At 38.2% G+C, this 13328-nt stretch overlaps 1 protein-coding gene across 3 annotated transcripts in view; it reads right to left on the bottom strand.

The window, feature by feature from the left end:
• Positions 1-13328, bottom strand: part of CTNND2 (catenin delta 2) — a 419330-nt gene that overhangs the window by 228370 nt on the left and 177632 nt on the right. For all 3 annotated transcript variants that reach the window (XM_083856451.1, XM_083856449.1, XM_083856450.1), the window contains exon 8: positions 1305-1557. In XM_083856451.1, coding sequence (XP_083712577.1) covers positions 1305-1557 — 253 coding nt within the window. The remainder of the gene's footprint in view (positions 1-1304; positions 1558-13328) is intronic.

Raw genomic sequence — 13328 nt, 5'->3', positions numbered from 1 at the left:
TCTGAAATAGAAATATAATACTATCATTTCAGAAAAAGACTTTTTCCCTCTCATTATTAATGTTTGCTTTAGGGCAGGGGGGAGAAGGGGAGGAATTTAATATTTTTTATTTTTTCAAATTTCTGCAATTAAAGCTGAGGGGGGGAAAAAAGTTGAAGACAGAAGTGTTCTCAACAAGTAAAACCCTGCAGGCAGTGATGTTTCTGATGTGCTGTAAAATGTTATCTGCTATTCTGTTCTTGGGTAGAGAGAGAGAAAGAACTGCTATAATGCTAAACAAGTAAAGAATCAGTTTATGAATTTATTTTTTTTTAAATATTGGGAAAGAAGTATTTTCAAATTGTTACTTTAAAACCTCCAGCATTTTTGTTGCAGGCAACTTTTCGGACTCTCCTATCATTAAATTACACATTACAACAAACAAACAAACAAATCACACCATCTGCTAAAGAAAAGCCTTGGTATAAACTAACACTTTCAACAAGTTTAAACTCGAGTTACCAAAGAGAATTGCTTCCTTTTCCCTCAGAAAACTGAACAAAATCACAAAGTGCATTGAGAATTCCAGCTAGCATTTCTGTTGCTATTATCATGGAAGTCAAATAATTTCCCAGAAAATTCTCTTTATAATCTATATGTCTGCTTGGGCTGTAAAGTTTCCTCCTTACACCTTCCCTAAGTAGATGAGGATGGTCACTAACAACATTAAAAATTGTGCTAAATATTTGAAAAGCATGCACAGCAATAACCATTTCTGCAAAGCTGTAATCATACATTCTTTCACCATATACTGACACTGGAAGCCTGTACAATGCATGGGATGAAACATAACCCTGGCTACACATTGCTTTCACATTGCTCAGTCCCACTGCACAACACTGAAATATCCTTTTCTGCAGCATTTATAAACATTACATGTAGACAAACCAAGAACTGCAACAACTTCTGCCCAAGAAGCAACTTGAAAATTCAGTCTACAATGGCTACAGAGTCAACAGTCACTCCACTCCTCCCATTTCCAGAGAAAATTACTTTTCTTAAGCTTCTGAGGGGTGGCACTACTGAAAGTAAGCTAAACACACACACATGTTCAAGACCACACCTATCATCTCATTGCACAGAACAGCTCATGAGAGCTCTCCAAGGTGAAGCATTAGGACAATGCTGTCATGCAAATAAAGTCTCCCGTGTACCACCACAGGTGTTTTTTTAAATATCCAACAGCAGAAACACGCAAAGCAAACCGCAATTACAAACCTCGGCACGAGCAAGAAATAAAAGACAATGAAGAAGGTTTCACCCACCTGGGATCTTTCTGAATGCTATCAATGGAAGGTGACCTAGCCAAGGTCCCTTCGGGTGGGATGGCTGGCCCAGATTTGCTGTATGGTGATTCAACAGAAGGACAATACTGCAGCTGTCGGTAGGGGTCTGCGTAATTGGAGGCGGGGCCGGCCGCATAGCTGGCCCTCTGGAAGGTCGCGGTTGCGTTCTGTGTGCCGTGTTGACTGCCTGTGCGCTGTAAGGGTACGGAGTCGACACCAGGGGAAGATGGGGCTACGACAGGAAAGTAGGGACAAAGTAAAAAATTGAGGACCTGTTCACAGAAATGGTTAACCAGGTCTAGGCAGAGGAAAAAAATAAACACACACATATAAAACGAGGGTTCAAAAAGAATGAGAAAAAAAACGAACAAAAAGAAACAAGCAACATTGTCATTTTCCAAACCTTAGAAGGAAATAACCATCAAACAAATTTCTAAATGACATGCCAGTTCTGGACTAGAAGACCTTAACACTAATTGAACAGATTGGAGAGGTATTTTCAGCTGGGTTTCTAACTGCACTAACACCAAATGAAGTGCAGAAGCAGCATGGGTATATTCAAGCTAAGGCTGGTTAACAACCACCACTGAGTGAGGCTTTTGCAGTCCTTACAGAGGTGGAAGACAGTCAGATCCACCAACAGAAAGAGGATCAAAGCAGGCTCCAAGTCCAAACTGAGACGGCTCTAAAGCAGAAGAAATACCCAGCCATCCCAGATTTGCAGCTCTGGTATCCAAAAAGCAGGTAAAACCAGACACCTGCTACCGAGAATCACTGCACATGCTTTGTTAGCCCATCTCCTGCAAATTCACCTTAAGACAAGACTTAGGAGAGTGTTATTGCTAACTCAGTCTGAAAAAGAGCTAAGCACAAGGTGACCATGTAGAGGTCTTAATGCACGCCAGCAGCGGCTGCGCTTATACACCACAGCTCAAGATTAATGCATTACCAGTTCTGAGGAGCTTAACCAATAGCTTTAAACTGACTTAATGCTTTTGCGACTCAAAAATCTTATTAATCTCTCTTGTAGCCCATTATCTTTCTGTTACAGCACTGGGTAGTGGAGATCCAGCCCCCTGGATTAAACATGCAGTATTTTTGAACCAAAGTCCAGTTAATGGCAAATGGATTATCACTGCAAGGGCAAGAGGACCAATATCCACATGATCTTTGGCCTGGAGACAGATACAGATTAAATGCTGGCTCTGCTCAGAAGAAAATTTGGACTGTTTGAAGTGGCACATGAACTCATGGTGGTTGCCATTTTCTCCTGTCCCAAGACAACAAGAATACCTTTGTCAAAAGGAGTGGCCTGAGTCCAGGGCTATTTTTAGCTGGGTCAAATTCATATGCTAAACTGCAGACAAAACCACATACTGAAGAGATAGGCTTTATGACAGATTTCCCAATCATTTTTTATTGGCATGCACATTTAAAAATAAATAGTTAATGCATTATAGGTCCATGAAAGGGATTTTAAGCATTTTATCTCAAAGGGTCAGCAAATTAAATACACTGAGCTTTCAATAAAATTACCATGGGTTTGTATAACCTTGTACTTGTCAAAATTACAAAAACTGAAAATTTTAAATTTATATTGAATTTTTGACTTATTTTAATTTTTTTTCTTATTGATCTGAAATACTTAGTTTTACAATAGCAAATATCATAACTTAATTACAAACATAAGAAAGTGACATCACCCACTTATCTAATATCCCATCCCTGGAAGTGTTCATGGTCAAGTTGGACGGAGTTTCAGCAACTCGACCTAGCTGAAAGGGCCTCTGCTCACTGCAGGAGGCTGAAACTGGATGACTCTAAACCAACCCAAACCAGTCTATGATTCTACAATCACATTTACTCATATATACAGCAACACCTGTACATGTATTGTTCTGGTTTAATTATTAGTGTATACATATATATATACACAACTCCTTAAGAAATGAGTAATCAAGACACAAACCTTTTCATAAAACTGCATCAGTTCAAATACATTAACAGTATCAGCATATTTATACATCCCATGCACAAATCATGCTAAATTCAGTGTTAGAAAGACAGATAAACATCACATTTTAACTGAAAATACAGAGATCAAAACCAAAATCAGGTGCCTTGTGAGAAAAAGAGTAATAAAACAAGTCAGAGAAAATACTAGAAATATTATGACGTGAAAAAGAGAAAACGTAATTGTATACTGACATAGCATATATTTACACACTGTCATTCCACAGAATATGCTACTACCTTTTGACAAATTATAAGGAGAATGGCAAAAAAAACTTTACAACACCAATCCTGCTGCAACCGAGAACTTCATTGTAATGTTGACTACTTTTCAAAATATTCCACTATATTTCCTTCATCTTCTTTGAAAGACGGTTCAATGGAATTTGTGTTTGTTTTTAAATTATTTGAAAAGTTTTCTTTCTATTTTCTCCTTCGTCTTGTTATCAAAATGGGTATTTATATGAACTGAAACTGGCTGTCATCCTAACACCTACAGGCTTCTCCAGTCACTCTGATTCATTTCTCAAATTATCTTCTTGCATGCTGTTACTTCTTTTGAATTTTAGCACAATGAGCACAGAAATGCCATATTCAGAATATGAGAATGAGACAAACCTATGACTTAAGCATTCACAATTGTGTGTATTTGGACAGTGTTACCCACATTATTTAAAAGAAAAACAAAATTCCCAAACAACTAACACTTTAGAAAATCTTCTAAATCTAACTTGACTACATCCACTGTCATTGACTGTAAAAGAGTTATGCTTTAGCAGACATTTTTGTAAAAATAAGTGTATGTAAAACTGAAGCAAAGTCATCTTCTAACCATACATACATACACCTCCCTTGCTTAAACAAATCCCATTGGCAGCCAAGCCTATTGACTGAACTACAGCCCTTTTAGGCTATGGCAAACTATTGAGATCTCCTTTCTATTTAGCTATTAAAACAGCAAAGCCAGAGTGATTATGTGTAATGAAACAAATTCAGAAGTCGATTTCCTCACCCAGCATAGTAATTCTTCTCTGAGCACAGGGCATCCAGAAGGCACATACCTGGACTAAACCAGAAAGCATTCACATACCAGGCACATTTGCAGATGGTCATGCAACCTTTTAATCTGTTTTTCAATTAAAGACACTTAGCCGTTTTTCCAACTTTTGCACTTGCCTGTCCTCTCAAATCCAAGCCAGCTACACTTTGACCAGAACCAGATCAGTTTAGGTGAGATGCCAAGGATAGGGGGTTTGTCCCAGCAAAAGGAGAGGGACAAGAAGGAATTGTAACAGCATTGTTTCTGAAGCTTGGGCTTGTTTTTCCCTCTCCCACCAGCCTGAGATCTGGCCTGGTTGAAGCAGAATCACGGTCAAGTCATGCTGTTTCCCTGGATCTACTGCTGACCCTGTTCTGCCTCTAAAGGTAAACCCAAAAAGTCATTATCATACTGTGAAGAAGCAGGTTTAGTTTTGTGAAGCTTGAAGGTAAAGGTATCCACAAAACCAGACCTTCCTCTTGTCTTCCAAAGTCTCAAAACTTACAAGGAGATCAAGATTAGAATCAAATAAGCAGAAGGACTTAAAACCTTATTTATCCTGTATCGTATCTTACCTAAGTGACCACTCCTGAAAACACTACTTTCAGCAGTGACTGCTCCCCTCACATTTTAAGAACTTACATGGAAATTCAGTGGATTCTGAATGTCAAGCAACTTTCTGCAGCTCTGCTTGCTCCTTTTGCACTGACTGGCCTCTCCATGGCTCCTTCCTGGGACTGCTCAGCACAGTGGCCTTGCAGAGACACAAGGAGGGGGTGACTGGCACCCAACCTCCCCTCCCAAATGCCCCACTCCAGACACACAAGAGGGGCTTGCATGGTCCATTACTGCAGCTGAGGCCGGCTCATGCTGGAGGGAGAGCCACAGCACACTCTCCCTGCTGCAGCCAGCAAAGACCCAGTACAAAAAACGACATGCTCAGTTGTGGGCCAGTAAATCTCTATATATTATCAGTATTTTAACTTCAATGTAAGAACTGTCCTTGGAAAGGAAAATTTTAATTTGGGGTTGAGAGAAGCGTTTCACTGAAAATTTCTGAAATGAGAATTTTTCAAGTGAGCATTTCACTATGCAAGTGAAGAACTACAGTCTCAGTGATCTCAGTTTGTCCCCAAAACACTTAAGATCTTGCTTTAATTTGTCATGCCATTCATACCTAAAAGATACTGTATCATCTCAGCCACTCACTACCGCAACCAGCAAATAAGAGTATCCGGGGTACCACACAGACATTTAGTATGTTCTTACAGGTGTTTGTCAAAGAGAAAGAAAAGCCCCTGTTAAATATGATTAACACCCTACAAAAACCTGATACATGTCCTGATTATGGTTCTCTTGACTGCAGAAATAGAATATAGAAAATCCAGTCTTTATAATTTTCTTTGGCTTTTACACAGAATTAACAAAGATATCACAACTTTTATATTAATGAAGACAATTCAGGAGTATCACTAAATGTGCTCATGATGTGATACTCAAAAGCTGACTTTCAGCTTTTGAGTGTTCTTTTCACATCGGTGGCAGATGTTAGAAACCATTAACAAAATGTAAAAAGCAAGAACACCTTGATCTAGGCAGGGATACTACTGCACCATACCTGAGTATCTTAGGGAGATCAAGTTTGCATATGAACTGCTAAAAAGTTCAGACTTTGTAGACGCTAGAGGACATTTTGCCCAGTTAATATAAGAAAGATCAGACCTTCAGAAATTGTAAACTCATTAATGAGAATTATCTTGCTACACCTGCTTGCTGAAAATTACCTCACTGATGTTGCTGTTTGATTTGCAGGCATTACCTTCTAGAATTTTCCTCTTATTATTTGATATTAGATATTCAGTTCCTATGCTAACCTTCTCCTAGTTTCTTTCATGGAGATTTCAAAATTATTTTCTTTGTTTTCTCCTTTTTTTTTTTTTTTTTCTTAGCTGATTTGCACTTGCAGTTGATTTATACTCTCTCTCATGAAAGTTGAAAATTGGATCCTGGTGAGATATCTTTTCAGTGCAAAGTATGTCCACGATCCCTTCATGAGTTTGTAAACAATATAAATGCAGCGCATTCTGTTGGTACCAAATTCATAGAAGATTTATAAACCAGATACTTTTTCCCACCTAATACACCATAAAAATAACACAGTGCATTCTCTGTCAATTAGGAAAAAAACTAATCAAGCTTGGGACATGCAAACACTTTCACTCAAAATGCTGAAGTAAGTGTTTTAAGGCATGTACCAGCATTTTTGCAATAGAAATGTAAGAAAATAGATGTTAATCAAGCTAGTAGCGAATTGGCAATCCAAAGGAACAAGCCCAGTCAGTTTCAATACTGTTCAAGATACATAGTACTACAATAATAATAAACAAACTATAATAAATAAATAAATAAATAAATAAATAAATAAAATTAATAGTAGTAGTAGTAGTAGTAAATAGTTTGCTTAGCTGTTAATTTTAGAAGCACTTTTCCACAAGGGAGGTATAAAATTTTAGAGAAATACATGGTTGAGCGGAAGTGAAAATCTGTACTGAAAGAGGGGAAAAAACCTTCCCCGTAACTGATATTAGCAACTACCTCTAATGCTGTTAAGATTTGATAAATATTTGAAATATTTCCAATTATATATTGATAAATATTTGATAAAGATTTGAAATATATTCATATTGTCTGCTCAAAGTAAAATGCACAAGGAATTTTGTACTTCAGACATCCAAAGTGAGAACAAAATAACAACAACAAAAAGGCAAACATTAGAGGACTTCAAGATACAAGGCTTCGATTTTGATTTAAATATTTAGGACTTTCTGCAAATACCAGTACCGCAGAAGTTCTGTAGAGATTGACAACTTTGCTATGTGACTTCTCATACTCAAACAGAAAAAAACCTGTCAAAACTACTACAACTTTCTATTTCTCTTGTTTTCTATTTGCTCCTCCCTCACTTTTCTGCACTCCTTATTTTGTCCTATTTAGTTTTTCTTGCAATCAAAATTCCAGTCTCCCAATTCTCAGCCAGAGACAAATGAAAAGGACTTTTCAGCAAATCTTCCTTTGCATCCTCATGAGATAGGCTCTTCACCAGCCAGCCAGCCTGTTTGCAAACACATCAACCCTTCAGGGCTTCCAGGATTGTTCTGCCTAATACTTTCTATGGGCTCCAGCTTTCTCCAGATGCTCTTATTTTGTGTATATCAGGGGAAATACAACCTCCTCCCCTCCAGTCAGCTTCCCCACGCTCAGCTCCATGCTTTGAACATCTGGCCACGGCAAATAGGTCTCCCTGCTGCACAAGGTCCATCTTTCAAGGGAACCTAGCACAGCGTACAGAGGAAATGCAACCTAACTAAAGAAATTGATACAGAACAGGATGGTGCATTGGAAAAAAAGGCCTCTTTTCCACCCACAAACATGTTACTCATAATTTCCTCAAGTACTGGTTATACCTGGCTGTCACACCTACTTGTAATTAGCATGTCTACAAGCTGGTGCAAGTAGGTATTTAGTAATATTTTAATCATCAGATGTTTTCATGACATGGTGAGGAGGAAGCCTTTTTATCAAGGCAAACACCCCTGTGTCTACTAAATGCCATCATGGGAGATTTATGTTTTTGTCACTTTTCCATCCCATCTTCAAAACCACAGGTAGCTGTTTAGCTGCTATGGGAAATACTCAGGGCCTCTCTGAATTATTTAATAGGCTCGTTGCCATTTCTGGCAGCTGTAAAGTACTAATCCTAATGAAGGTCATAAACATATTGAAAGTGAGTGTACACTCCAACCATTTGCTACTTGATTCTTTGAAAAATCTTAAAATCATCTCCTGACCATTGCAAGAGCTACATGCCATTCTTTTGCAGAATTCCTTGCTTCAGAGAAACCAAGGAAACATCACTTGTGCTCAATAAATGTTACAATACGAAAACTAATAATCTTTGAAGACTGAAGAACTGAACGTGTGACTGCAGCGAGGTTTCCTTTCAGTTCCATTTTCTAAGATGGTTCTTTAGATCTAACACTAATTGTAACAATAAAGCTGAACATTCCTTTTCTTAGAAACTGATGTTTTCTCTATAATGCAGAAAGGGTCAGTTAAAGAAAATACTGTTTCCTTAGTTTCTGAGTTATTCCTCTATTTCCATTACAGCTGTTACCTGATCACTTTGAAGGCTTTTGTCTATCCTGTTCCACTTCAGTTTGCTCAGTCTCAAATTGTGTCTTGGTTTCCTTTTTTTTTCCTACTGGGGGAGGTTGTGTAACTGCCACTGCCTAACCCTCAGCATATGGAATGACTTTCCTCATCACCAATTTAGACTTGGCATTTCCTTACTACTAATTATTTTACTTATGGGTTCGTTAGGCAATTAGCTGGTGTCAATCTGTAATCACCTGGTGCCACCAAGGTTGGCGATGGAAGCAAATGACTTTATGAATAAAGTAATCTATAAAGGTTTTTGTACCCCTAAGCAAATGTTAATGCAGAAACAGGTAGATGAAGTAATTCAGTGAGCAGCAATGGTGACAGAATCTGTATTTTAGAAACTTGTATTTCAATTCAATAGACAGTGGCTGAGATGAGTGAGTTCCTGCCCAGCCCTATTTTGCAACAGTGCTTAATGAGACTTGAGTGAAGCCTCAAGTCCAAACTTGAATGCAGCCTCTTCCACAGCCAGGTTTGTCACAGGCTTCACTATTGTGCTCCATCTCACATCCCCGCACTCATAACCACCTCTAATCCTAAATCCTTCCCTCCAGTCACTTTCCACCATGAGGTTTCAGTGTTACAGGGTGTCCGGCACAGTAACACAACCTGCACCTCAAAGGCTGTATCTCAAAAGATGTAACCATCTTAAATGATGGTTAAAGCATCATTTTAAAATTCACATAGTCCAAGTGGACACCAGGGTTTTATGCAGATATTGGAATTTCAAGTATTTATTTTCAATATTTCAGATTTCCAACTCAAGGCTGGAATTACTTCCTTCCTTGTTTACAACCAAGCAGAGGAGAAACCTCATATTTCAAGTTATCAGTATTAAGAAATATAATACTCCTTTCCACCTCAAGGAACTGACTGCATTTTAAATCTGCCAGATTTTAATCTCACTAATATATGCAACTTTAATTCTCAGGCTCAGCTTCTACCATGTTTCAGTGATGCTGCTCTGCATGTAAAAAATGGTGCATACACACAATGTGATAATCAGATGCCAACTGTGGCTGCTAAAGACGTTATTGCCAAGATCTTTTCTCAGATTGTGTCTCCTCTCTCTGAGCTGCATCCTTCAGTTTAGGGAGAACATGCAGTTTAATTCACTTGTTACACGAGCATTTAAACAGAGAAATCAACAACTGCCCTTTCAGAATCTGACATACTGAAATTTATCATGGAAATTTCCTCACTAGAGATAAAATTCAACCCTGAGCAATGGCACAATATAGGAGACACGTACATCACTTTCCTCTTCTTTGCAGTACTACATGATTTCACATTCTGTGCGTGGGACAAAATGACCCAATCACAGCAAATCCACACAGACCGCACTGGTGCACATAGATGAGCCCACTGGAACTAACTCTCTGCTTTCACTCCTAAAGCAACCTTCTCTTGAAATTTCTGAAGATTTCTGTCCATCTGGCCAGCATAAAGCTGAACACATGGAAAGAAGTCACAGTTAATATATAAAAAGATATACATAATATGAGACAATAACAGATTAACAGACTGCACTGCATCATGCTACAGCCATCAAGCACATGGACATCTTCTCCTTCAGATTTTGACTTTTCCTTATTTAGGGCACTATAATCTTAAGTAGTGAAGTGGCTACTAAATGGTACTTCTTAGAACACCTTCCTAAACTTCAGCTATTTTAATTAGTAGTTTCCACTCTGGAATAGACAGGTGTTCTGTTATTAAGGCAATAACATTTGTGTGCCAGTGCCAGACCACATGATATATTCACCTTAAACATTAACCTAAGTTCTGCAAACGATAGTTTAAAAGTTGTTGAACACATTTAAGTAAAACCTGTATTTGTATACTTGTACTCATAAAAACTACACGTCAACTGCTGAAATTATGACAAAGGGAAAGTTCTAAAAGTAGCCAGTCATACATTAAAAAAAAAAAGAAAGAGTACAGCTTGAGTAAAAAAACAATAATGTGCTGGTGATTTTTAAGAGTGCCTTTAAATATAATACTGCAGAAGGAATGGTCCTCTAACAAAAGACTTAGTCATCCTAAAGACATGACTGGGTAGTTACCTCAGGCACAGCAGCGTTTTTGTTCAGCAAAGATTTGCAAGAATGAGGTTTATGAAAGGTGTTTGAATTGAATTTTTATTTCATGAATGACAACTTTGCATTTCTATGCAACACTGAAGTATATAAATGAGAATGGATGTCCTGCATCAATAAAATCTAATGTGATGAATCTTTAAACAGAGACTACACCTGTACAGTAAATAGATGACAAATACACCTACAGTTTCTGGCACAAAACCTGCAATTTTTCAGTAGTGGCAGATGAGATTTACAGGGTTTGTACTCCCCTGAGCAAGATTTTATAATCACAGCTCTCCCTCAACAGGTGGCAAAAGTCATGGGGCACCTGAGAAATGCCCAGACATGTTACAAGTCATTCTTCTGTTAAAAAAGGAGAATAGAAGAATTAGAAAATACATGGAACAAAATACAAGCTTCTGGTGGTATCCTGCCCATGGGACCCAGGAAAAGAGGTCATGGATACCAACCATTCTAAAAGATTTCTATTCTGAGTGGTAAAATCTTGTCTGTCTTCATATGGGTGCAATTCCTCTATGGAACCCAATCATGGGCTCACTACTTTGAAACAACTATCTTATTTGGAGAAATGCTTCTGCACTATAAGGGGGATATTGCTTCCAGATTACAAAGGTGTTTTAACCTCTGGCCACTTCCCTCTTCATTCCTGTCCACAGGATACTGCTGAAATTGAAAACAGTGTATTTTGTCATTCCTCTGCCAAATTTTTAACAGGAAAGAAATAAAATAGAAAATACTTTCTCACAGAAGAAAAAAAGAAATTCACCTAAAAACATATACTATATACAGACTATAATACAGGTAAGACTATACGAGAGAACCTGGATCTGACAAATCAAATGGGATTATGACTTTGTATTGCTTTGAGGTGATTTGTTATTCTTTATGCAGATTACTAAGGTATTTTCTGCTCAATTTACTTTGTATTGAAGATTTGTTCCCCGCTTGCTTCCTATAATTCTCTCTCCCCAAACAATGTTATCAAGTGGATGTCAGTTAGGAGTACGGGTCTATTATCACTACATTACCAAACTGAAAGAGATGCAGTCATAGGAATAATTTTTCTTTTTAATTTCTCTGAAAACATTATGTCTTATAGCCAGAACTCCATGCTGTGTGATTTATCAGCATGATCCTCAATTAATCTGCAGCTGTGCCATCACAGCACATCCATGTACAGCACATCAGCTTGTGACACAACAAAACAACCTGTCTAGCCAGAAACCAGCCCAGAAAAAAACCACCACCTAAGCAGAAAGAAGCAATATTTGTTATTTATAATCTAACTCTTTTAGATCAGGAAGAGTGAAAAATTAAACACAGATTTGAGAAGCAGCATAAAGGACAAAGGGTTTAATCTAAATGAGGCAAGTGAAAGCTTATATTTCTGTTGCTCCTCCTTCCCCCGAACTGATAATTTTAGAGACAAAGAAAGAAAAATATATATTTGAAACCAATGTTCCCTTGTACTTTTAAATCAAATATCCATAATACAGGAAAGAGCATGTAACAGGTAACTTCTCATTAACAGCTAGATGCCATTCTGAAATTAATTACTATATCAATGTACTCATTGCTGCTCCCTGTAAGAACCTGACAATATCTAACTGCATGTATACAGGATTTTTTTTCTTCTCTAAGCCCCTTGAGATTCCTTTTACTCATTAATCTGAATCTCTGGAATTACAAGTGATACATCTGGTTAACTAAATTCCAGCTCCCCGCTGAAAAGCAATACTTAACACAACTCAAGAAAGGGTAAGTGTCCATTAACTGGGATATAAAGTGCCCTTTGGAAACTGCCACTGGTGCTATTCAAGGATCAGATTTCTGATTCCCAAAGCTGAAGTCATGTTTGCACACCTTTCAGGTGCAGAAAACTGTGAACTAAGCCCTCTGTATGTGATTCGTCATGACATTAAAATTGCTGTCCCTCAATGTCATTTTACTTGTCTCATTTTATTTCATGCTGTGTTATTTTCTAAATTTTCTTCGGTATGTTTAAATTATAAGACAGCTTCAGTGATCTGAAACAGCTAATAACAAAGAAGTTACCAAAGGACCATCAAAAGATATATCTCCAAGTAAAATTTAAAAAAAACACACTTGTATTTGTTTCAGGTATCATCTGTATTTTGAGTATCAAATGCAAGGTGCAATGGTATCAATAAAGGTTGGGGAATGAAGGAATTAAGAACAGACCTGCCAAGCAGGACCGGGTGGATGAGAGGCTGGACATGACCCAGCCACGTGCATTCACAGCCCAGAAACCAAACTTGCCCTGGGCTACATCCAAAGCAGTGTGGGCAGCAGGAGAGGGAAGAGATTCTGCCCCTCTGCTCTGCTCTGGTGATACCCCACCTGCAGTGCTGCAGCCAGCTCAGCACAAGAATGACACAAACATGTTAGAGCTGGTCCAGAGGAGGGCCACAGAAATAGTCAGAGCATCCCTCCTGTGATGGAAGGCTGAGAGAGCTGGGGTTGTTCAGCCTGAAAAAGAGAAAGCTTCAGGGAGACTTGAATGGGTACCTGAAGGGGGCCTGAAATAAACCTGGAGAGGGACCTTTTAGCAGGGCTGTTGCAATAGGACAGGAGGCAATGGTTTTAAACAGAGAGGCTAGAAAG

This window comes from Zosterops lateralis (genome assembly GCF_965231275.1).
Source record: "Zosterops lateralis genome assembly, chromosome: 1".
In the NCBI taxonomy this organism is placed as follows: Eukaryota; Metazoa; Chordata; class Aves; order Passeriformes; family Zosteropidae; genus Zosterops; species Zosterops lateralis.
Note: the sequence above shows the minus strand (reverse complement) of the source record. Positions and strands in the feature narration are given on the sequence as shown.